We start from the raw sequence: 22,863 nt of genomic DNA on the forward strand, positions 1-22,863 counted from the left end.
GCCGATTTTCGCCGCATAATCGACCACAGCGTCCACTGCTAGTTAGTTGGAGATTATCTTCAATTTCTCCGTCTGATCCTCGGTTGGTCCAGACGTTGATGTCGTCAGCGTATAGGCTGAAATTGATGTTTGGGTCAGTTTTGAGTCTTTGCGGGAGTTTGATCATCACAATGTTGAAGAGCAGGGGGGACAAGACTGATCCCTGAGGTGTGCCCTTCCCTGCTATTTTTATGCTCGATTATTTTGCGTCGAAGAAGGTCAGCATAACCTTTCTCTCGAGGCTGCTGCCGTAGGCGAAGGTTTTAGCTCCAACGTCCATGTCTCCGAGGTTTTAGAGAATGGCCGCGTGGTGCACGTTGTCGAAGGCCTTCTTTAGGCCAAGCCCCAGAATAGCTTTCGTGTCACCTGAGTGGCACTTGTCGAAGATGTCGTGCTTTAGTTTCAGGATTACGTCCTGCGCGCTGAGGTGCTTCCTGAAGCCGACCATTTCGTGGGACCAGAGCCCTTTCGACTCCATGTAGTTAGAAAGCCTCGTTTGTATCACCTTCTACATGAGTTTTCCAATGGAATAGGTGGGGGATATGGGTCTCAGGCTTTCGAGTTTGTACGGTTTGCCAGGCTTGGGGATGAACATGCCGTTCGTTGTTCTTCATTTCAACGGGAGCTTCCTTCGTTCCCAGACTAGTTGCGTGTAGAACGAGAGTTTTAGGATAGAAGTGTCGTCGAGATTTCTGAGAATTCTATAGGTTATACCACCTGGTCCTGGAGCAGTGTTGCATTTCAGGCCGAGAATTTCCGCTCTCACTTCCGCTTCCGTTATAGGTCTGTCCAGTTCCAGACTGGGCACGAGCAACTGCCCGCGATCCTCATGGCTACATTTATTACCCGCTTTCATTCACAGGCCCCGGCGTGCATCCCGGCAATGCAGCGCTGCCACCACGTGTTTGCTGGTCCCTTTGTGTCTGCTGTTCAGCGTGATTATGACCTTCAAGCCTGTCTTCAATTTTACTGGTAGGTGCCGTTTTCCCTGATTCGTCATACCACCGATTTTTAGGTTCTGGATACAGCACTCGGTGTTTCCATCTACGCGCACAGTGACGACTGTCTGGCATCGCATTGCTTACAATATTGCTACCCGGGAGGTTATGTCGAGCTGGTGGAGAAAGACGGCGAGAGATAGGGCTGTATTCATAAAAATGCCTGCGTCACAAAAAAATGGCTGCACAAACTGCAGGCTTCCTTGCCCTTACTGAAGTCGAATGCGTACTTAGCACAAATTCTATCAGCTTTGTTGTTATTTTAAGTGTAGAGAGCCAGAAGTGTATGTAATCCCAGCGTTACAGAGCGACAAAAACAGCAAACAGTTAGTTAAAAATGCAGGGGCACTCACACCTCCGACAAAACGAAGCTTTGATGCTGAGCATAGTCCTTCATCTGCTTGGATCATATGTAGCTTTCGCGACATTTCGATGTGTAACATTTTTTAAAAACACAGCTACAGATTTGCAAGAATAGAGAATATAAGGACGCCAGTGGAAGACTGATAGCCTATTAGCTTTCCATTTTGCAAGATTTTCTGCTAGGATGTCGTTCGAAGATCCGACGTCATGTCTCTATGCTCCTCTCGCAGAGTGATTGGCGAGTCAGTAGGTGTTCACGCCCGGCAGCTCATAAACCTTGACGACATCCAATAAGTGTCGGATAGGCTTTCAGTTAAACAAAACCGCTATTGGAGAGTTGCATCATTTGACAAGTATCTAATGTCGTGATTTTTTTGTTTATTCTTCTTGCGTTCATGGTGCGTTTTTTGGGTATCACAGTGCACGGCCGATGCCTAGCACCTCAAGCCCCGAGCCCCAGTGCACTCCCCGGAGCAGCGTGTGCTTTCTGAAGACGCACAAGTGTGCCAGTTCGGCCATGCAGAACATGCTAATGCGCTACGGGGAGCGGCACGGTCTCGCCTTCGCGCTGCCTCCGTTCGGCCTCTACCTGGGGAACCCGGCCTTTTTCAACCGGACGCAGGTGATGGGGAGTCCGCCCTTCGACATGCTGGTGCACCACACTCGCTTCCACGAATACGAAGTGAGGGCCGTGCTTAAGCCGGACGCCGTATTCGTGACCATCGTGCGCGAACCGGCGGTTCTGTTTGAGTCATTTGGTCAATGTGCATTCGGTGTCATGTTGCAGCTGCTAAGTTGTTCGAAACCATTAGGGCGAGTGATGACATCAGCTACGTTTTAAGGTTACATTTGTAATATAATTACTCCACCACATTTTGTTCTACTTCATTTGCAAATGATCAATTCTCCACAATAATTACTCTTCCATTGAGGTCAGTGTACTCATTTGTTATCTATTATGTTGAAGCCGGGGCTTGCAAGATGGAGTATGAGCACAACTTTATTTTGGACCAGGGCATGGACCAGAAGTGTTCGCTATCTCTACTTCAAAATTTGTCCGCCCTTTCCTGCCTCCACGCTTGTCAATTCCATCGTGCTCCAGACTTCTTAACCACTGCAATTTCATAGAGAGAAGACCAGGTTCGCTCAGTCTGTGGGATACCGCAAAAAAGTCACGTCACTGCTTTCTCGGCACCCGGCGTGTTTCAGGTGAAGAAAAATTATCTGATCGTAGCGCTGGATATGATGCTCTATTATAAGCATGTCCTATCGCTTTTTCTATCTTTCACTTCTCCCTCGGAATAAAAAGGGACCGCAACTTTTGGTAATGAATTACACCAGTACTCTTGCATTGAGGTCAGTATAGACATTTGTCATGTATTAAGTTGAAGACGCGGCTTGCAACAAGGAGTATGAGCACAGCTTTATTTGAGACCCGAATTGTAGGCTTAGTGGAAAGGTAGCGTTTTCTCCGCTGAGGCCCTTTGATGGTCTACGGTGTCGGAACGAAGCCACTGACTTCAGGAGGAAGGGAAAGATGTGGAAAGTAGGGAAGTCTGAAGGCAGCGTAAGAGGCAGATAAGAAACAGAAAGAGCGCACAGTAGATTAGGGAAGAGACACGTGTTAATCATATCGCAGCTAAAATCAAGAAAAAGAAATGGACATAGCAATTTCGTTTAATGGGGAGAGCAGGTAACTGATGGTACTTAGGACAACAGAGTGGACCCCAAGAGAAAGTCAGCAAGCGGTGTTGGGGGTCAGGAGCTCTTATGTGATTAGGAAGTCTGCGGAGATACTATGGCATCTGCTGGTGGAGGATATGGTTGAACAGAAATTAATAGGATTCCTGCAATTCTTTCCGCAGAACGACTTCCGTCGTCCAATGAGCTCAAAGCTAGCTAACGAGCTGCGGGCTTTCAACGCTGTCGACTCGCTGCGGTACGAGCACTTTTTGCGGCGCTTCGAGCAACGCGTGCAAGCATTCGGCCTGGAGCGCATGGAGAAGGAGCTGACTCTGCTCGAGCAGAGGACGCAGTTCTGGTACCAGCGCTGTGTGGCACGGGAAGTTGCAGCCGACAAGAGGGACAAGAACATCTACACTGTGAAGGTGAGTACTCAAGATTCGAGAGGGGTTTTACAGAAGCGCTCTTTTCTGTAGAATATTGGCTCAACTTAAAGAAGTGGGTGTCTTCCCGTAGCGGTAGCCTAATCGTTTGAGCATCCGCCTCGCATGCGGGAGGTGCGGGGTTCGATCAACAGTGTTGCCGGGTACACACTGGGGATGCAATGGGTACAAGCTTCCCCTGCCTGGTGCTCGGCTTCTTTAGAGTGAAATGCTTGGGGAATGGATCTTTGACCACACCTTGAGCACAAACAAAAACCTTGTGCCATGGCGCTATTTGGCCACAGATGCCCTTTCGTCATAAAAACTCATCATCATCATCAGAAGTGGGCGTCTTGATGTTTTGAAATGTAGAGAGTTCGAGGTCACAACTCGCTTCAAAGGGCTCATAAGCCATGGCGGTCATAAAAGAGAGCCCCGGGACACCCTTCACTGGGAAAAAAAATAAATTAAAAGGGAGGTAAAAGAAGCAAGTAAAATGTAATTTAAAGGCTTTTAGATTAGTGTTTATTAAGATTATTGAATGCAACAGTTATCTTCCCGCTCTGGGCCGGCCGAGTCCCAAAAACTTCGTGCAAAGACGCCTTTCATGGGCTACTCAACGTTTCTTTTCTTTTAATCGTGAATTCTTATTTCTGAAAACTCTTAACACTCACAATACGGTAGAATATCTCCTACGTTCTAGTACATTTCTAAAACGTGATGGTAGATAGGGCGTGCGTGCAGGAAGCATTATTTGTAAGGTTACTGCCGCAGTGCAGAACTTATAAAACTCGAATGCAATATCAGAAGAATAATTATATTTATGGGCCGAAATCAGCCAATGGAAATCAACCTAGGTACTGACACTGCAGCTGCGCAACGGAAGTGGGGAGGTGTGCTTCTGGATGACGGCGGCCGAGCATCTCTTCACGAAGCAGCTCCGCTTCAAGCAACTGTATAAGAATGCTGGACTACACATGAAGGTACTGCGAGAACCCGATTAAAGTCAATGAGGAGAATGAGGAGACGCCGGGCAAAAAGACTTCGTGGCGGCGTGAATTACACGCGGCTGCACCGGTGAGCGCAGGCAGAGGGGAGCGGTGTCGCGAATTTAGTTTTAGTGATGCCTCAAGGATGACAGTAAACGACAGCTAAACTCCGTTTCAAACATCAGGATCAACGCTGTGAAAGGTAGGGAAGTAGTCCGCATGCAAAAAAATAAAAGGCAGGCGTGTTACTCCGCGCTTTTTCTATGCCCGAGTGGTCTAAGGCACGAGAAAGCGACGGCGTGTCGTCAGCAGTAAGAGAGCATTTAATCAAGGTGATGACAAATGTGTCGTGTAATAGACATACATGCAAATTATTCATTATATTTCGCTCACAGCAAGGAACGCGCTACTTTTTAATCGCGGATGTAGGCAGCAAGAACAAGAGCCCGAGCTTTGACAGCGTTGCACCTGATGTATGAAAAATTTTAACAGCGCTCGAAACTGCGAACAAGTTACCCTTCTGAAAAGTGCCAATGGAGTCACGGCAGATCTTTGGCATAGTCCCCTCTGCGTTGTTTGCGCGTTTTTGCAACCACCTCGCACAAACATTTTATTATGTGTTGCTCTCTGAACAGTACAGGGGTGCGAAGTTGCACAGAAGTCATCGGCTACCCATGAGAAGGAAGGGGGGAGGGGGAGGAAGATATTTCGGAAGGATGCTTACAGGCTTCTTATCCATGTTATCGCTGTGACACGAAACTGGGAGATAGATGGGGAAGAGGCAGTCAGTAACGCGTGTATTATTAGGCACTTGATGATGTTGTTTATTTGATGATGCTATCTTTTTTGTTTATTTAAAGTTCATCTACTGCAGAGCAGTTGGCGGCAGTAATAGACCTGTCTCCGCCTACGTCTTCAGAACAGGTGTTTCTGGTCCGATGGGCTGAGCATGCCGCGTACCGGGGGGCCTATAATCGGGAGAAGAACGGCTGCGACGTGTAGCGAGGCGTCTCTCATCTGGAGAAGAAAGGCGGCGGGCGAGCGCTCATCCCGAGGAGGGTCGGTTCAGAAGTGAAAGCGGGCAGTTTTGCCGATCGGGAACGCCCCTTTGACGTCACGTTGTTTACATCAGGAAGTGGTTTGTTGCAGGTTTAGTCCCGCTAGCAGCCGGTAGCAGCCTCAATGTTTGTTAGTATTTTCTTTGCCAAGCATGTCGCGCAAGCAGTTATCAGAAAAGTATATGATGCCCTCAAGAGGTAGGTGAGATGGAAGAAGAAGAAACTGCCCGATTGCCCACAAGTCACTATGATGGTAGTACCGTCTTCGTACAATATAGGAAAGTGTTCATGTTCACTCACTCCGTGCTGTTATTGGTAACCGCACCAGCTAATGGCGTTGGCAGGTGGTGCATGTGACTTCACGCGTACGCATGTGATTGGTAACCTCAGCGTGCAACACACAATACGTGCCATTAACTTTAAGTTTGTTGTTTTTCGCCTCGCTCGCAATCGACGCCGCTCGGCACTTAACCTGTCCTTAGGTTGTCTTCACTCTATATTCTATGGCAGGGCAACCGCCTCGCTGGCTGTCATCATTGGCCACACTCGCGTGGCTGCCTATATCGATTGCTTTGTGATCAAAAGGCGTTTTAGGAACAAGGGCTCCTGTAAATACTGCAACTAAGAAGCAGAAGCAGAAGCAGAGCTCCTCCCGTAGAGAGGCCGATGAATGGACAATACTGGAGGGCGTGACAAGAAAGCTGGAGGTGTTACAGTGTTATTGCGTCCCGCTATAGAATAAATACACGCCTCCGTATTTCTAATATATAATAATTTAGTAACAGGTTTTTATTGGAAATAAATAGATGCTTCTGATTTCTGGCCGGGAGTACTCTAGACACCAGCTTTTTCTCATGGATGGTTCTTTACGTTTACCTGTTTATCCTGTCACTTTTACACGTTTCTGGTACGAAGAACATTTCAGATTGGTGCCAGTAGATGATTTAAAATATTCAAACCTTTTCTGTAGTTTCTATAAATTAAGGTTTAATCTGTGTAACGAGAAACTCATATTCATTTGACAGCATTAATATTTCAATAAAGCCAAATATCTGAGAATCTTGAACAATGAATCGGGTTCATGATGACGAAACCATCAAGAGCAAGCAGTCAAAGGTTATCAGCTTGTCGTATAGTTCACCATGGTCGCTCGATTAGTCTCGGGATATGTAAATGTCAATCTTACAAGCACGTTACGCAAACTGGGTTAGGACAAAAAAATTCTTTAATGCGTTTTTCTTATTTTTGTTGCGCTGCTTTCATTATCTTCTACATAATAAGTTTTTATTCGTTGGACTACTTCATGGTCCCAATTCATAATAAAGGTCACGACTCAGCTGTCATTCAAATCCGAGTAGTGTAAGGCGAGAGTAGCCTAAGCTAGCGAAGAATAGCTTTTAAGAAAGCAACGCCAACCTTTGTTCGTTGCCCTAGCTTTTAATAAAGCGTACTTCTCGACCTCAGCCGCAATGAAGCTTCATCTAGGTGACTGGGGTATAAAGGCGGTTAATGAGAGGCGGCGCTAATTATATCGCCGACAAAATATTGTAGAGACACTAATGAGATGATTTTGGGGCCAATGTTTGTTTCAGTATGGTATCTAAGTTCAGCTGTTTTTAAAGTCAGAAAGCAGGTCTATAAAAGGCAGTTAAAAGCTAGTAACGATATGCAACCTTATTTTTAAACATCTACGAGTACAGAAATTTGGAAAATGTTCAGGTTTTTTTCGAAAACTAAATGGGCAATTTTAGCAAGTAAAGTGGTCTCTATTAGTGCTAGGAATGGTTAAGCAAATCATGTTTCCTGGAGGAAGTGCGGCTGTAGATCAGGTGCCCCATGACGGGCTATGACTTGCTTCGTACGCGCACGGCGATCCCGTACAGTATTCTCAGTGGTTCTGCTTAGAAGATTCACCAGTTAGTCGATGGCAACTTAATCAATCCACAGTCTAGTATGCACATATCTTGGAAGTTGGAATTCTGATCCAGCTTCGTTTGATATCGCTGGAGAATGAAATGTGCCGCGTAATTTGCTGAACAGAATGTCTTTTTCCGGTGGGAAGTGCCCGAAAATATCAACAAGCCAGTGCTCCACGGTCAGAAGCGACGATCACACTTTTCATTTGCTTCAAAAATTCGGAACTGGCTAGACCTCCAGACTGCGGTGCTCTCCCACACAAAGCACAGCATATGTTGCGTTCAGGAATAAACGCCAGCTTATCGCATGCTTCGGGTGCCCTGGCCAAGCCTTCAAAAGTAGTGGTGGAGCGCATTGGTGCACCTATATTGAGCTTTGTTGCACAGAGTCCGTTGGCACAATCAGGGGATGTTGGTTATCCGAACCTTTGAGAAATATCTGACTGCGTAGGGCATGTCTCGTGAATTCAAAAGTCAGAAAGGAAAAAAAAATTGCTTTTGCATGTCAAGTGGAGTACTACGAGAGTCGCACAGAGTCCGACGCGTAGAGGTCTTTGAATGTGCAGTGCGCAATGCAACCAAAGCACATGCGGGCAATGGTTGACGGCTGCAGCATTTATTTACTTGTACTGTACCATAAACAGAGGTTTTGGGCTGTTGGCTTGAACGACGTCGCATGTATGTACAAATAAATTACTACCAAGTTCTAGCTTTGCCCTGCCTTTAAGATTGAGCTTTCAGTGGGCTTTCTATACACGTCACAAAAGCGCACATCCTTTGTACGGAGTCTTACACATTGCGATCATTGTAGATGTATGGTAGAGATCTTGGAACTTCTCAGCCAGAGTGCGATGTATCCGTAGCAGGGATGTTGTCGACAGCTGAAGTCACTTGCAGCGAACGTCTCAAGTTTTAAGTCCTCTCGATGCCTTTAGGCACACTCTACTTTCACTGCAAGGTTGTTTAGTGACACGGAAGGCGGGCACTTCATCTACTCCTACTACATCATGCTTGCAACGCCTTTCCGGAACTGTCCTGCTACTGCCGCGTGCCAATCGCAAGCATTCTTCGTAGACTTGCAGAGCTCGAAGAACACACAGGGTTTCTATTCCCGCTTGACACGAGTGGGCATAGCTTCGCTGGTGTCGTCGCACAAAGCAGCCGCGTAAGGGCACCGAAAGTGTCATCCGCACGTGGTATGATTCACGTTGCCAAAGTCGATCTTTCTTCACGTGGTGCTTGTGGCCTCTGAAGGCGGCGTTTCATTTCGAAAAGCGCGGTGCGCGGCGCATTCTTCAGGCACTCGAACAAAGATGTCGGTGCGTACCGTCTACATGTGCGTGCTAAAGTCGCTCGTGCATGGTCTCCGTGGAGGAGACGGAGGGGGAGGCAGGACAAAAGAGGCGTTCGTCCCCCGGCGGACGTACGAGACGGCGGTGAGTGGCGCCCTGTTCTTTTCTTCCTTTTTTGTGCACTCGAAGACAAGCTGCGTGGATTGGGGTTTTTCGGGCGTCAGCTTCTTCTCGGGTTCCACCTGGAAGCGAGAAAAAATTAGGCTGTCAGCCAAGGGTCAGAAAAAATCAGGGATATAGATCAGGACACAAAAAACAGCAGGACACGAGGAAGGAAGTACACAGGACTACGCTTGCGCTGGTCATTTGCTGAAGTTACTGATTTCATCTCAAGAGTTTTCTTCGTTCTGTCCTGAATTTTCGCCCTGCCTTCTGGGAGGAGCATAAAGAAAGTAAAGTTGTTAATATTACAACGCTTACAACCTGGGGAATGTCAAATATTCCCATTGTAAATCTAGCAGACCTTGTGCGGAACATGCATCTTTAGGTGCTAAGGCTAAGTATATCTGCTGTGTCGAGTGGAAGAGCAGGAAGGCGGCTATGTGAAGAAACATATTTGCCGCCTCTGTAGTGCCTATACCAAGTATACAGAGCCACAGACGCGAACGCAGAAAATTAGGTACTTAGAGAGCTTTTTAGACCGAAATCTACAGTTTAAACAGTTTCACTAAAGCTTTTTTATGTTCCGTTTGTTCGGTTTGTTGCAGGTGAGACACAATCTTTCCGGTTTACTTTATGCATGTGCAGTATGTTGTGAGGTACACGTGCATTTACCTAAAAAACGCTTCAACGTAAGAATGTAACTGATTCCCTGTGAAGCCGCATCGCTGAAAACGGTGAACACCGTGATCGAACGGGTCATGTTGTGAAAGGGTGGTTTGGTTGCGATTGTACGTGCACTCCTAAAGCTAACGCGATGGTTCAGTGTTTGTCAAGAAGGTTTTCTACACAATATGCGCTTCAACAGCAACTAATTCAGATATCAACGTGAAATGCTTTTAGCGCGTCGGCCACGTAAACAAGGGGTGCGTTCGTTGAGCCTAGACATCAGATACAAGCTTGTGCTATGTATCGTACTGCCACTACACCGAAAGTGGTAGACTTGCCATTTCTATGCACCATGCTCGTCGACACTCATTACTAGAGATGATTTCTGTGTCAAATGCTCAACGTTTGTGGGCTCACTTATCTATCTTACGGGTTTTAGATGCTGAGAGGACTCACTGTAGAGCCGTTCGAAGGCAGTAGCTTCTTACAACACGGATTAACTTTTTGAAAATTTCGCCTTGACAGATTGCTAGAATTTCTTACGTAGTCCTTTCCGACATTGAACCTCAGATGATGCCGGAACTTTTCGGGGGCGAACCAGAAGATGACGTCTCCCACTTGGCATATCAGCTTCGGGTTCATTGTGTTTGTACTTGAAGAGGATGCTGCGGATAGTAAAAAGTAAAAGAGAGATATATCATGTTCACAGGCGCCTGCCTTGTTTGCGGTTAGTGAATAATTTGCGTCATTCTCAGTGTCTCATTGTGAATTAACCAAAAAAAGACAAGAACTATTTTTTGCACCACAGTAATTGCTCATTTTTTATTTATACTGCGGTCCTGTTCAAGATCATTGTAGGGTGCGTTACAGAAAGACGCATACATAACGAAAACAATATTAACAACTTATGCTAGGCTGTGATCAAGTTATGATAAAGAGTTTTATGTAGCTGCGTTGTTAATAAGGCCATTCCAGTAAACTATAGCTCGCGGGAAATAACCCTAATCAACAGCCAGACAACGCCCGCTTCAGGGCAAATTCCTCTCCCATGTATCTCCAGTTCACTCTGTCCTGTGCCAACTGCGGCCTCTCTATTCCCGCAAACTTCTTAATCTCATCCTCCCACCTAATTTTATGCCGCCCCCTGCTACGCTCGCCTTCTCTTGGAATCCGGTCTTGTTACCGCTAAGGGCCATGCTGGAAAATATGAGCATTTAAAGCAATTATTTCCTGAAGTTAGCAGCATTGCTGTTTTTTTTTTCATGGCGGCTTTTTTGCAGCCTGACGAGAAAGCAAAAATACCAGATATATTTATGATGCAGTTTACTGTTATTAACTGTAAAATGAACTTCAATCTTCATCCGCGATTTCATTCGCTTAAAGCCCGAAAGCCACTTTGCCAAAGTAATTCACTGACAGAAACCCGTCCACATTTGTTGATAATAAAACTGCCTGTTTTATGTTAGATGCGTTATAATTTTTTATTTATAAAAATGGGGAACAATTCAAAGTCATTAAAACATATTCAAAGCCTGGATGGGTAACTGTGTTGTATGCGAGAGATCGTACAGCTGGCGTGGCAGATTTCAATGATCATCTAAGAAAAACAGTTTAAGAATGCCGCTGGCTGTGACAGCTTCAATGAGATTTGTCTATAATAAATGATATGTGATCTAGGAACCAAGGTATTCATGATGCATAACATCTGAAAGAGAAATATTTTAACACAATAAGGAAGCAAAAGTCGACATCGCAATTGTCATGAACACTGTCGTTTCAAAGTTGTCAGCTGCCGCCAGTGACACCACGCTACTAAATACAGAATTCATTTAATAGAATTAATAAGGCTGTAGAGCACACAATTGTCTGGATGAAATTTTATGTGGGCAGAAAGATTGTCAACAATATAGCTTATGAAGAGCAAGAACAGAAAGGGACCCAGTACGGACCCCTGAGGGCCGCCACTTGTTTCATTGATTCAGATTATTATGACAGGGGATGCTTTGAAAGCAGCACATGATTGAAAGTAGGAATACAGAAGTAGCGCTGAACAGTTAATCATCTGGATCTACGAAGAAGGGTCTCAACTAGCGTTGAGTGAAGGCTAAACTGCCTTTGAATTTATGATGGAGCAAAAAAAGTAAGAAAATCCAATTTACTGCGTTCGTTTCACTGCTTCTTATTAGCGATAAAAACGATAAATATGAGCTAATGATCAAGATCACTTACATGTGAAGTAGCTCACAGGGACAGCAACCGCTATCAAGACGAACCATGCAAGCATGCTGTACCAGAGGGTTGAGAGAGCGTAGATGTCGGGCAGTATTCCAGAGCTAAAAGGCAGACAGGCAGGAGGTGACTGATTTTTCAACAGCAGGCAAGTGAATGATATTTGCTCAGCGTTTTCTTCGAAAATTAATAAATAAAAAGCTCAGAATGACCTATTCTGAGAAAAACCCGGCATTAGCGTCGATGTGAGTGGAAAGTTTTGATTAGTCGAGAAGGCCGTGACGTCACACAAGACATCCTACATGTTAAGACATTGTATAACTTGTCATCATGAGGATCGAACATGACCAAAACATTATAATAAAATGTAATTAAGTTAATAAATTAATTACGCTAAATAAAACTAGCTGTCGGTAGGTAGAATTGAATCTCTGACCCATGGGACCCGCAACAGACGCGCTACCAGAACGCCACCGGGGCGCGTTTGTTCGACTGGGTTAAAAAGAGGTGTGTGTCAGCGTGCATGATGACGTGGTCTGATATGTCAGGCAATCGGTGAATTATCGTTGACGGAATTCTGATCACCGACATTGACGTCGAACAGCAGTGTGAAGTAAGCGTTTACGAAAGTGGAGAGTGCGAGTGGGAAGAAGGGGCGGAGGAGAAGAACTTTGGAAAACCATGTGCATGTATGATGATGCCCAATAAAGATGTATGTGATGGCAATAAGCTTGTCAATGTCTGAGAGGAACTGACGCAAAGTTACCATTGGCGCAGCAATGCGTACATTTTCAGTAAGGCCGGAAGGGAGGGAAGAATCGCCTAAATTTGTCTGCTTCCTGGGGTGCGGCATGAGAAGGTACGAGCGCCTCTGTTATGAAGTCTGGAGATGTTACTAGTTTCTTTTTTGCTGGGCCTTCTGAGATCGTTTCGAATGGCTGGCTCTTCAAGAAGCAGGGAATGTCACGTATACCTTCGAACTGTTATAAATACGTTCAACAAACTTCATGGCCAAGAGTGCCAAAACATGGCTTACGTAGAGGGCTCCTGGATTACCAAGCGCCGTTACCGGGGCTTGTGACCATCGGCGAGTGCTCGTGCATTCTCGTAAAAAATTACATGATTGGAAGTTTCAAATATTTGGCTTGTGAAGGTGAAGTATCTGTCTTGTGAAGGTAAAATAAAAAGTCACATGTAGTTGCATGTAGTGTGTAGAGGCATTTTTCTTGCGCTCAACTGATCGAGCAGAAAGTTAGCGCAGTCTTGTTTCGGTCTTTCCGGCTCACCAGTTAAGCGCTAGAGAAATATCTCTTTCCTCCAGTAACAATCTATCCCCGGTATCTTCCTTATCCAAGTGACATGTTTTAGGTATGTCGGCTCTGTCAACAGCCCCAGCCGTTAGCTGAGTCATCAAGACAAACCAAATGGACAGCTTTCTCACAAAGTTTAACGCGAAAACTTCATGCACCACACTTTTTATGATGACATAGGGCTGCTGCAGTTCCTCAGTGGTTATGGCGCTCGCCTGCTGAACCGAAAGACGTGGGCCCGATCCCGGCCGCGGTGGTCGAATTCCGATGGAGGCGAAATTCTAGAGGACCTGTGTACTGTGCGATGTCAGTGCACTTTAAAGAACCCCATTTGGTCGAAACTTCCAGAGCCCTTCCCCACGGTGTCCCTCATAGCCTGAGTCGCTTTGGTACGTTAAACAACCATAAACCTTTTTACGATGATATCACGGATGACGTAACCAGTCGTGATGGGAGTGCGGACGGTACTTAACCGGAGCTGAAATGCTTCGAAGTTGTGTCATTGCTTGAAAAGTACCTTTTGAGCTGCATAACTGACGTCTGCGAAAGTAATAATCGTTTGCGAACAGTCTGCTGAACCAGATGCATCATCTCGTCAGAAAGAGGCAAACATAGGTTACGCTCGCATAGATGGAGGACGCAGACGTGCCAATTTTTGCACTGTATGCATCGACATCAAATTACAGCTGACGAGTGAACAATATTAGCGCGAAAGCACTATTCCGATGGGTGAACCCCGGGCAAGATCTTGTGATGTTTGTGAGTTTCTGCCAAGTGAAAGGAATAGATAAAAATAAATCAAATAAATATTCGCGACTGGGATTAGAACCCACGGTGGTGGAACATATTAGCTTCTCTGGCCACGGCTGTGATAGCCTTGCGCTCTCAAGCAGTGGCCACTGCTTGAGAGCACTAGGCTATCGCAGTAGCCCAACACACCTCGTGTTAAACTGCAACACACTCCGACGCTGGGCATTGCACATCGTCTTCTTCATCAACTAATACTTCTATCAAACTAATATTCGCGCTTTGAGTATGTGGCGGTAGTGACAGAGAGATGTGCGCTGCATGTGTTGGCATGGACAACGCTGTGGCAGAAATACGGCACTAGAGCAGTACGCGGTGGCGTTGACATTTGCTGCAGAAACGCGGCATTGGAACGTGGGCCGCCGGCGTACAATGAGTAAATTGTCATTGACAATGAAAAAAGATGAAGACGTGCATAACTGGCTCCCTGGGCCAGTGTACACCTCAATCGCGCTTTCAGGTACGTGGTGGTGGTGTCAACCTGCAAAAGACTGTGCTTCCGCACTGTATTTTGTGCTTAGGAATGCTTAACCGCCAGCCATTTTCCTCGCACGACCCGCGAGACCAACTCATTGACTAGCTATTGTTTGCGATCAGGCACGCTGTGAAGACATCCCGGCGTCGTACCCTTCCTATTATTGAACGCTGTTCCAACCAGCTTTCTTCAGCAGCAAGGTACACTGCAAGGAACCTAGATGCATCACTGCCGTTCTTGTGCGTTTTAAAACTGGAGCGACGTATGCTTTCAACATTCTCCTCGACAGACGTACAATTGATGGCTTAGCACGGTAGCTAGGTGTCCTCTCTGTACAACCGTCGCGACAATTTTATGAAGGCTTACCCCGTGTCCCCTTTATGGACTCCTGTGCTGTCGGCCAAGCCAGCAAACGTTGCGTTTCGAATGTAGGCAGGACAGCCATCCATAGAAGGCAGTGGCTTCGGAAGTGCCATGGAGCTGACGAACTGTCCCAGGTTGATCCAAAGAGAGAATCCCAGAGATACAAACACGCCACTGAGCGCTCCCTGCAGGAAAACACCGGTGTTTTATGGTGCGACTGGGATCTGCTCATTGTAGGCAGCTTGACTGGACTGTCTGGCACGTGTGCAACAAACGCAAAGATTGGGATGGCTCAAAGGTACGAATAAAAAACTAGTTGACAGGAGAAGTGCGAGCAGGAAGCTGACAAAAGGTCTGCACTTTGTGTGCACGACAGCTTTAATGTTTCACGCGTGGGAGTAAGTAATGATCTTCTGGATTTCTGACCGAAGAGCCCATATTGTTCTACCTCACAAACGTTTAAAAACAACTGAAAGCTATACCTTCGCAGCTGAAAATAGTGCTATTTAAAGTGTTTTCTTGATTACTGCACGTACTCCGTCTAAAGATAAGGTGAAAAGCCACCTTAAGCGTGTTTGTGTTAAGCGTACATGGCCGAAAGTACGTCATTCATACCTCTCCATTTCTGTTGAGCATCTAGGAGCTGTTAAACTAGGACCCCCCCCCCCCCCCCCCCCCTTTCTTTATTTGCGCTGCCACTCAAGGCTGACATTCTCCTCCACCAGGTGTGCCTAATTTGTCACGTATGTCGCCTATGCGGGGCAAATGGCTTTAAAAATCAGTGCTCAGGCGCCAAAGAGGTGTTTGCAGTCTGCCACGCCGGTCGCACCCAACTGTGACAATATGCGTCAGAGATACCCAGGTGCCTATAACTCTTGGCTTCAGGACATGTCCTCTCCTAACCACTTAGTCAACGTTGCTTAATGCAACGTCGCTTCTCTTGTGTCCAAACCAGTATCAAAAGCTGAACATCTTAGTGCAACTACCACGAACCTCATTAATAGACAGTGCGACTTACCTGAGACTTTTGCAATTTGCAGATAAGATAGCGCAGATTTATTACTTCCTCGCAGAGAGTGCTTGTGGTGCAAATTCGCGTTGGACTCTTGTAACGAGGCTTTTTCTGCGCACCAGTCAGTTACTGTTCTGCGCTAAATTACTACTTAGGGAGTGCACTCACCATGCTGTTGGCACACGGCACGAACATTCCCAGGGTGAACAGGCCCAGCAGCGGACCTCCGATAGAGCTGTTGATGACTTGTGATGCCTGTTGGAGGCCAGTAGAAAAGAGGAACGTGCCGACAGAGCAGCGATTGATTACGTGGAAATCGTGAGAATTTGACCATTCCACCATGGCACTGAAGCTGAGCTCTACCTGTGTTTAAGGTTTTTTTTAGCTAGCAGAAATCAGAGTAGTAATACGTTAAAACATGTGCAGGTTCTGACTTTTTTTCTTCGCCACATTAAGTTTCTTCTTGTTTTCTCACAGTACTTTAAGTGTCGTATATGTTAATTACCTAACATTTGTATTTGTTTTCCTTTTAGCAGCAGCATTCGGCGGAACTAGCGAATGTGGCGGTAGTGAAATTATAGTGCTTTCTTTTTTTTTTTCGTTAGAACTGCATGCGTCATAAGGCGGTGGTCGTAATCAACCAAATGGGTCGCAGTTGAAAATGCATTACGCCGCGTGAATAAATGGCTGCCAGTGTTCTTTAAAGAAGCTGTGAGTCCGACTTTCTACATGAACCTTAAGTATCGCCAAGTGGCGCTTTGATACCTGCTTGCAGAACGCATACTTGTGCAATGAGAAGCAACTTACATTTCCGTCATTTTCCGGGTTTTTGCATTCGGGGCGCTCACGAGGTGTTTTTCGAAGCTCGTGGATTGCGTAAGAACTCGGTAAGGACGCCGCAAGCAAGGCACGCTCCGCAAATATCGCGCCTAAAAGTAAACGGAAGCGATTACTAAATTCGTCTCTTGAGCCTGGAGCTAACGACGAACAGAAATATCTCTCTGCTGCAGCTGTGCTGCGGACAGTGATTCGAAATATAATGCGACGCTTCGTATAGAGGGCCACCGTGTCGAGGTCAGTGAGTTCCCATGTCCCTTTGCAGCCTCGTCTGCTACTTTATTTGCTCTCTGCTCGTTAGCTCTCTCCTGAACGGATAAAACTTTTGAGGGAAATATTGCTTTGGTGACAGGATCTACGACACTCCTTATTTAAGCAGTTGTATGCTAAATGTTACCTTCCTAGAGTATGCTTTGAGAGTTACTCTCTACACAAATACAGCTGATCATTTCGTTTTCCTACTTATTCCATGGTATGTGAGGTAGCGCGAAAGGGACAGGGGACAAAGATAGACGCACACGACACAAACGCACCTTGTGTGCGTCTTTCTTTGTCTCTTGTGCGTTTTGCGCTACCCTCACATACCATGGATCACCTTTACCGACTCGCCCAAGTTTTTACCTTACTTATTCCACTATCTAATAGTACCTCAAAGCGCTCACGATACGCTTAGCATTCGGATATGGAATCATATGGTAGCAGCTGTAACTTATGTGCAGTTAGTGCCTCTTCTCTTTATGCAAATAGCAGCTTTACCCTTGGCACTTCTGCAGACAGCGTTTAGGACAGGTAAATAAGGCTAAGCGTCTGGCACTACGGCGTCCTTTCCCGAGCTCGTCCCTCCCTCTACGGGAGAAGAGAGGAGGAGGTCTGCAGGCCGGCTCCGACGAAGGCACCCCTCGAACGCCCAGGAGGCAAAACTCCGGCTGACGGAAGCGCAAGCGTCTACTCACGGCCAGCACGTTGCCCATCCGCGAAGCGATGCCCACCAGGCCGATCGTCAGCAGGCCGAAGAACACGCCTGCGAGAGGCAGACGCACCGCGCGCCATCTCTCGTTAGCTGGCGCAGGAATTGGAACGGTCACCTCTTAGAGCATACAGTAATAAGGAAGCTAGCTCATAGCAATTTCTTTCCTGAAATGATTTCGTGTACTGTCAGCTTTTTATTGTAGCGCAGTTGTAATCCTTTATAGCCTGCAGTACTGGACAAAAACATTTTTCAACGGTAAAGAGTTTATGAGTGCAAATTTTCCAGATATTGTAAATTTTGACTGCAAAAAGGAATTTTAATGAAAGAAAGGCGGAGAGGTCGGCCGGTGGTAACAGGGCCCTGGCTTCCATTCTTTAGCTATTAACTTTATTGCTATCGTCAAAAACGTTCTCCATTGCGTTTATATAGGAGACTTCACTGCTCGATATGGGAGATGCAAAAACTTTGAAAGAAAGACATTGCTATGCATCGGAAGAATGAATCATTACCTTCGATATTTTAATAACAAAACCTTACGATATTTCAGTATTTCAAAAATTTTTGTCCAAGAATGATGGACACGTATCTTCCCAAGTACTGTTTTACAACAGAATATTCCCACTGAACACTTCAATTTTCCTGAACACTTATGGCGTCATGTAGATTCTGAACATTTATTAAGGCAGCCATAAATAACCTACAGGTGAATGTTCTGTGGGTGGATTTCAGGCCACCCCGCCTGTGTGTACCCTTCAGCGTTGAATCAAACTGCGCACGATTTCAGCCTCACACTGTATTGTGCTTCGTGCTTTAGTTACACAGGAATGCAAGGACGTTAATAAAAAAGACAGTTTAACGCTATGTTCACTTGTGTCCCCGCAGTGTTGTTAGGCACATTATTACATATGTACCCTCACTGAAGCCGACGCGGCCGTGGGTGCTTTTTAAAGCAAACTGAAGAGACCAGTATAGATACGCAAAAATGTCAAATTAATCCAGATACTTATTATCTACGCCTTCCCGAGAATTAGAAACACTAGCCTCTCTTTTGCATGACGGGGAGAACTGAAAGTAAAGAACCCGGGTATAAATGCTGACAATAATAAATGGGCATGGAGCCGACACGTGCAGAGAAAAATTTTGCAGTCGTCTTACCGTCACTCACACGGTAGGGAGAACACGTGCATCTTAATTTCCTCTACTCTGCTTCCTTTTACTGCGGTTTCGACCCCGGCCGTGGGGGTCGCATTTATTGGGGCCTTGTTGGGCTTTACAGCCGACACCGGCCTGCACATGTAGCGATAACCCTCTTATGCCGAAGGGCATATTTGCGCAATAAAAAAAATGCTAGAGGCCCGTGTGCTGTGCGAAGTCAGTGCACGTTAAAGAACGCCAGGTGTCGAAATTTTCCGGTGCCCTCATCTACGGCGTCCCTCACAGCATGAGTCGCTTCGGTACGTTAAACCCCATAAACCATAAGCCCTTTTATTCCTAAAAATGATAGCAGGAAGGCTTCCTCTTTCAAAGCTGCTGCACCAGACGCATAAGCACCCACCTAATGCTACGATAATCTTGACCCCAGTTCGGTCGGGAATGCCGGGTTTGATGATGGCAATGATGTCCACGTATGACACGGCGCAGAGGGCGTTGACTCCAGATGATATGGAGCTACACAAAAGAGCATCGCACAAAGGCTAAGCCATAAACACCGCAATGAAAGCTGTATGCACCAGTGGTTACTAGGCAAACCATTTTTATTTATTTGTTACCTGCACTGTCCTGTAGAGAATTACAGCAGGAGGGCTACATATCTTAAATACGGACATCAAAAAATTAATTAGAAGCACAGAAAAAACATACTTTGACGTGATATACACAATGCTCGATAACAACCTGTTACAATCTCAGACAATTCTAACAAAAAAAATACAAGAAAAGATGTTGCCGATACGAAAAAATTCCTCAACCTTCAAACAGTGGTCCAGTCGCCTTGATATATAGTTTAGTGCTTCAATATATATTTCGCGGTATATGACTGTTCTATAGTAGAATAGCAGATATTGTGGAAAAATTTTAATCTCACATTTCTTCGGCAATATTTTAGTTCTTTCCATTTAAGTTTATGTTTCCTTTCAGTGATGCTCAGTTCTCGGCTATAGTTTCCTAGAACAAACCTGGCCACCTTATCCCGAATTTTTCCAACTTACTTGAAGCTCAGATGTATGTGGCTCCCAAGTATCGGTCGTGCATGACTGAATTACAGCTGTGTTTTTAAGTTAATGGTACATATAATTTACTCTCACATTGCAACGCACCTAGATAATAATTCATTTTTTCTTCTCAAACCAACACGGATTCCGTTCTGGTTATTTATGCGAAACTCAGCTGTTCGAATTCACGACTGACCTCTACTCAAACCTAGACTCATCATTTCAAAGAGACATAATCGTCTGTTCGCAGACGATTGTGTTCTCTACCGTCGTATTTGTACTAATAGTGATCAGTCTCTGCTGCAGGACGACTTAAACTTAATCCAAAACAGGTGCCCTACCTGGCTCATGAAGTTGAATGTGACTAAATGTAAGTTTATGCACGTGTCCCGGAAACGATCTAACTTGTTCTACTCATATTCGCTAAACACGACCGCACTATCGCAAGTTCAATCATACAGGTATCTTGGCGTCGAAATAAGTAATCTGAACTGTTCAAAGCACATCAAGTCACTTGCTGCACGCGTTTCCAAATCACTAGGTTTCATCAGCCGATCTCTCACATTCTCTCCGCCCACGGTTAGACACTAATTGCGTATGAAACCTTCCTCCGTACCAAACTTGAATATGCATCGACTGTTTGGAACCCGCGTCAAGAATATCTAATCCAGGCTTTAGAAGCAATCGTTTCACATCCAAATATGATTCTCGGCTGAGCGTTACGAATATCAAATCTTCCATTGATCTAATCCCCCCTAGCATCACGGCGTAAGATAGCAAGACTTTGTCTATTTAACAAACTTTATTATAATTTCCCCCAATTACGTAAGAGCCTTATTCTGCCCCTCTTGAGATCCTCCCGACGTTTGTTTAATTGCAACAGCGTTCTGCGTATTCATGGTAGCACTAACGCTTTCAATAATTCCTTTTTGCCAACTGTTATATCCGAGTGGAATGTACTCTCTGACGGTAGTGTCAATGAAACCAACACAGTAAAATTTAAAAACTTATTGATTGCTCCTTTCTCTCCTCAATTTCTGTAAAAACCGGTTTATTTACCTATTTATTGCCTTGTTAATTTCAATGCGTTTACTGTGTTTATTTGTGCTTGCATTTATATTTTTGTTCTACCTTGTGACCGGTTATTACCATTTGTCCCCCCCCCCCCCCCTTTTGTAATGCCCCATTGGGGCCTTTAAGAGAAAATAAATGATGATGATGATGAGAAGGGAATGTGGAAGTGTTTTAGTGAATAAGTGAATAAAGAAGAGAACTGGATAAGCTGGGACCATTCTGAGCGAGTGCAGTCTTTCAACCAGTAGCTAAAATATGCATGCGCTTGAGGAAGAAACTAAAGAGCATTCGAACGATTCAAGCTCCCCTCTTTTTCCGTAATGCAATTCCTATTTGTGCGGATACCTTTTATTCATTAGTTATATTCTTCCGAAAATGGCGAACTCATGAGGCTATTGTGCGAGTCTTGAGACTGTGTTGTTACTCAACGTAGCCGGTGTACTTTAATGAAAAGCAATCATGACTGAGGATTCTTTTATAGTCATTGATGATGTTTTCATATTGCTTGAGCTCTGTTTATATGGCTAAGCGCGACCTAAATCGTTTATCAGCCCTTCACTCCGGCACTGACATGCAACAGGAGAGTGCGACACAAAGTTCTCAGGCACCATCTAAAAATGTGGCAAAATAAATTTTCACCTTAACGAGGCGGCAAAGATGCCGGCGACAAACAGGCCAGGAACACCGGTCATCTTTCCCAGCACGTCCATCACAAAGTAAGGCAGCAGCTACCAGTGCAAAGAACGGAGAGCTTCGTTAATTTTCTAAGGCACGAGGACTGCGACCATCACAGCACTGTCACACTGGTAGAATATTATGTGACTTCAAAACGTCACTCATCAGGTGTTATATGCAAATCAGCGTACTCAATAAATTGGTTTGATTTATGATTCGGATTGTGAGGTTTGACGTCCCAGAGCGACTCAGGATATGAGGGACGCCGCAATGAAGGTCTCCGTAAATTAGACCACGTGGGCTTCTTTAACTTGCACTAATATCGCGCTAATATCTAGCATTTCGGCTCCATCGAAATTCGACCGCACGGCCGGGATCAATCCCGCGTCTTTCGGGTCAGCAGCCGAGCGCCTTAACCACTGAGCCACTGAGTCGGCTGTAGTCAAAGAATTCTTCCGTGTGTTTGCACCAAAGCAGACGGGTGTGGTACGGATTGCAGAGAAGGAATGAAGGAAGATAAATCACATTAATTACTTTATGCCAGTATTGGACTGCAACAAATTAGTTATATGCCTGTTTACAAAAAGGGACGAGCCACCGCGGTGACTCAGTTGTTGTGGTGCTCGGCCGCCAACCAGGAAGAAGCGTGTTAGATCCCGGCCATGGCGTCGCATTTCGATGGAGGCGAAATGCTAGAGGACCATGTACTTTGCGATGTCAGTGTACATTAAAGAACCCCAGGTGGTCGAAATGACCCGGAGCTCTCCACTATGGTGTCATAGCCTGAGTCGCTCTGGGAGGTCAAGCCCCTATTTCATAATCCACACTGATGGCAGGGAACAGAAAAGAAATGTTTAGGTGGCTAAAAAGAACGCTTGTGCGCCAGGCCAATTCTTCGGTCTTTTGGGGAAAACAGTAATCTCTGTCCAAATGCATGTTGCATATCTTCAATAAAGAGCCAAATTAGAAAAATTTCTAACTTTGACCCCCGATCAGAACACACACACAAAAACACGCACTCGAATTCCTCCGCACCACAAGCCGTGCACTGAGGGGCTGAATCCGCAACAAAATTTAGCCTGTCAAGCTCGGCTGCGCATTGTGTGGCGAGAAATAATGACAACAATTAGGTCTGACTGTATAGAACAACGTCCTGGGAGCGCGGCAAAAGCACAGGTTTCGCAGGTTTGTCCATGGGGCCACAAAAAAAAGGAGACCAAGAAAACTGTGATCCAAAAGAAAGCACTTGATCGCAGAACTGCCACAAGCTATGAATAGTTCGGCCGCACAGATCCGCCGCGGTGGCTCAGTGG

General features: G+C 45.6%; 2 protein-coding genes across 8 annotated transcripts in view; one reads left to right on the forward strand and one right to left on the reverse strand.

Moving 5' to 3' along the window:
* The first annotated feature begins 1,824 nt into the window (after positions 1-1,824).
* On the forward strand, positions 1,825-4,509 carry LOC144124179 (galactosylceramide sulfotransferase-like). Its single transcript, XM_077656831.1, has 3 exons — positions 1,825-2,144; positions 3,112-3,508; positions 4,363-4,509. The coding sequence occupies exons 1-3, from the start codon at positions 1,831-1,833 to the stop codon at positions 4,507-4,509; spliced, it is 858 nt and encodes a 285-aa protein (XP_077512957.1). The 5' UTR covers positions 1,825-1,830.
* A 3,554-nt stretch (positions 4,510-8,063) lies between these two features.
* The window catches only part of LOC144125136 (sodium-coupled monocarboxylate transporter 1-like), a 48,268-nt gene continuing 33,468 nt past the window's right edge, over positions 8,064-22,863 (reverse strand). For 2 of the 7 annotated variants that reach the window (XM_077658250.1, XM_077658249.1), the window contains exons 9-16: positions 21,515-21,603; positions 17,575-17,642; positions 16,592-16,713; positions 15,953-16,039; positions 14,776-14,957; positions 11,818-11,921; positions 10,132-10,253; positions 8,064-9,002 (exon numbers count right to left, since the gene is read on the reverse strand). In XM_077658250.1, the coding sequence (XP_077514376.1) occupies positions 8,799-9,002; positions 10,132-10,253; positions 11,818-11,921; positions 14,776-14,957; positions 15,953-16,039; positions 16,592-16,713; positions 17,575-17,642; positions 21,515-21,603 (978 nt within the window). In that variant the 3' untranslated portion in view covers positions 8,064-8,798. Of the gene's footprint in view, positions 9,003-10,131; positions 10,254-11,817; positions 11,922-14,775; positions 14,958-15,952; positions 16,040-16,591; positions 16,714-17,574; positions 17,643-19,146; positions 19,260-21,514; positions 21,604-22,863 lie in introns of all 7 variants that reach the window. The other 5 variants (XR_013313338.1, XM_077658251.1, XM_077658252.1 and 2 more) reach the window with 5 other exon arrangements.

Source organism: Amblyomma americanum, chromosome 3 (assembly GCF_052857255.1).
Source record: "Amblyomma americanum isolate KBUSLIRL-KWMA chromosome 3, ASM5285725v1, whole genome shotgun sequence".
NCBI classification, from domain to species: Eukaryota; Metazoa; Arthropoda; class Arachnida; order Ixodida; family Ixodidae; genus Amblyomma; species Amblyomma americanum.

Bases quoted from the DNA above. Each gene is read 5' to 3' on its own strand.
- LOC144124179 (XM_077656831.1), top strand. From the start codon at position 1,831: ATGCCTAGCACCTCAAGCCCCGAGCCCCAGTGCACTCCCCGGAGCAGC. The intron at 2,145-3,111 runs GTTTGAGTCATT...GATGGTACTTAG, and splicing joins GTGCGCGAACCGGCGGTTCT to GACAACAGAGTGGACCCCAA. The intron at 3,509-4,362 runs GTGAGTACTCAA...AAATCAACCTAG, and splicing joins AGAACATCTACACTGTGAAG to GTACTGACACTGCAGCTGCG.